Source organism: Sinocyclocheilus grahami, unplaced genomic scaffold, assembly GCF_001515645.1.
Source record: "Sinocyclocheilus grahami isolate Dianchi unplaced genomic scaffold, SAMN03320097.WGS_v1.1 scaffold982.1, whole genome shotgun sequence".
Lineage (NCBI taxonomy): Eukaryota > Metazoa > Chordata > Actinopteri > Cypriniformes > Cyprinidae > Sinocyclocheilus > Sinocyclocheilus grahami.
In genome coordinates this window covers 419,326-421,385 of record NW_015506161.1, presented here as the reverse complement: position 1 = coordinate 421,385, position 2,060 = coordinate 419,326, and the positions used below count along the sequence as shown (strand labels likewise).

The window sequence follows — 2,060 nt, the reverse complement described above, 5'->3', positions numbered from 1 at the left end:
CGGAGAGCTTTAGCTGGCAGAGATTACCAATAAAGTCATGCAGCGGATCAGTTTTTGTTTCGAACAGGGATGTAATATAACCTGACGTGTAAGTACCTGATTAATTGTACCTCATTACTATTACAACTGCTTAAGGATTTTGTTTAATTGTAGTCAAGTGCTATTGAAACTCATTACTTATTCAGCTACATTTCTAAGGAAAGTTTTTGTTTCCAATTTGACTTATTTTTTATTTTATTTAGAACAGTCAATGAAATGCATTTGAATGCAAAATATAATTGTCATTCACTTTATTTTAACATAAAGCAAATCATTTTAATCAATTTATTCCAAATTATTCCCAGTTAATTTACCTGGATAGCCCAATAAACGGTTCCTCAACTGCATGCCTTTTATTTTTTAATTTTTTAAAGATCATTACTAAGGTCATGACTTTGAAAAAATAGTGATTTAAGTAGGTTACTTTGCATAGTTTAGTGCTTCAGATTTACTCGGTTGTCTTTGGTCAGTTTCAGACTTATTTTAGTATTATTTTTATTAAATAATTATTTAATTTATTAATACTATTATTACTTTTTTGAATTATCGTTTAGCTTTTATATTTTCAGATTTTATTTTCATTTGAGTATACGTTTTAATAATTTGTTATGTGCTTTAATTTTTATTAGTTAATTTTTAATATTTATATATAGCTTTTATTTTATTTAGGTTTTGTTTATTTTATTACCTCATTAGCTACTTAATTACTTAAATATATTTTATTTCAGTTGTTTGCCAAGGCAACATTTTGAATTTTAAATTGAGTTTGTTTAGATTAAAAAAAAAATCTATTTTGTTTTATTTTAGTTTTATATCACGTACTGAAAATAGTTAGTTTGAGTAAACAATAAAAACAATGGTTTCATATTGTATGGACAGTATATTTTAGTTTTGTACTTGAAGTAAAATTCAGAATGAGTTGCATTAGTTCTCTTCTCTTCTCTGTTATGTAAGTGTGTCTCCCACCACTGTACTCGTGGGAGCTCTATGACTCAAACGTGTCCTTGTTTGAGGTCCCAGTGTAGCTCCAGGCCACTCTGTTTGGCTTTGTGATCAACCTGTTGCATTTACTTTGGTGTGTTCAGTCACTATCGGTTTGATTTGAATAAGCCTGTACTTGAGTGAATTGTAATCCTTTCCTGTTTGTGTTTCCTCCACATTCTCCAGGTTTCTTTATTTCAGGGTTCTGAGGGAAGAGCTGTCAAGTTCTGAGCCTACAGTCATCTGAATTTCCAGTGTTGAAGAATATGCATCATTAAATGCGAAGTAAATCGTCTCTGGGCAGTGCCACACGCAGAATGATGTGTTTGCTTCGTCCAGTCATGCGCCAATGGAAATGAAAAACTTTATAATGTCACCTGTCTTATTTATGGACCCATTCCACCTCATGCTCTGGAGACTTTGACCCTAAAAGTGCCGGAGAAAGCTGCCTTTTTGGGGTGTCCACTTTTCTTTCCCAATTTATTTATTTTCTTCATAAAAACAAACCACTTTTTCATTTTGTAAAAATGGGCCCTTTTATATCTCCTTTCAATAATCTGCTGTGCATGCTGTTGGGCATCTCTTTCACTGTCTGGTTCACGCTGCTCTTGGTCTTCATCATTGTTCCTGCCATTTTCGGTCTGTCCTTCGGTATCCGCGGCCTCTACATGAAGACGCTGCTCAAGGTGTTTAAGGTGAGTTGAAGGTCATCTTGCTCTCTTTCAGGATGCTGTTGTTCAGACTGATTTATTTGTGGCCTTGCATTTGTTTACTGAATAGCATAGAGTTGACAGGAAGGTTGGAGTGAGAGAGATGAATAACCAGTCGTTCAGTCAAATTAAATCAGTAGTTTTAAATGCGATAAATGAATTTAGGCATTACAACATTGTAATGTACAGTAAGAAAAATGTATGTATCTGTTATGATATTTGCAAAATATTACATTAAACTGTTATTACATGACAAAAATGTTTTAAAGTTTTAAAATCGAAATGTAAACATTAAAGGGGTCATATGATGTTGCTAAAAAGAACATTATT

General features: G+C 32.5%; 1 protein-coding gene across 1 annotated transcript in view; it reads left to right on the top strand.

Annotated features, from left to right (window-relative positions):
• Positions 1 to 6: 6 nt before the first annotated feature.
• The window catches only part of LOC107565109 (glycerol-3-phosphate acyltransferase 4-like), a 31,290-nt gene continuing 29,236 nt past the window's right edge, over positions 7 to 2,060 (top strand). The window contains exons 1-2 of the mRNA XM_016250315.1: positions 7 to 88; positions 1,207 to 1,715. Of these exons, the coding sequence (XP_016105801.1) occupies positions 1,548 to 1,715 (168 nt within the window). The 5' untranslated portion in view covers positions 7 to 88; positions 1,207 to 1,547. The remainder of the gene's footprint in view (positions 89 to 1,206; positions 1,716 to 2,060) is intronic.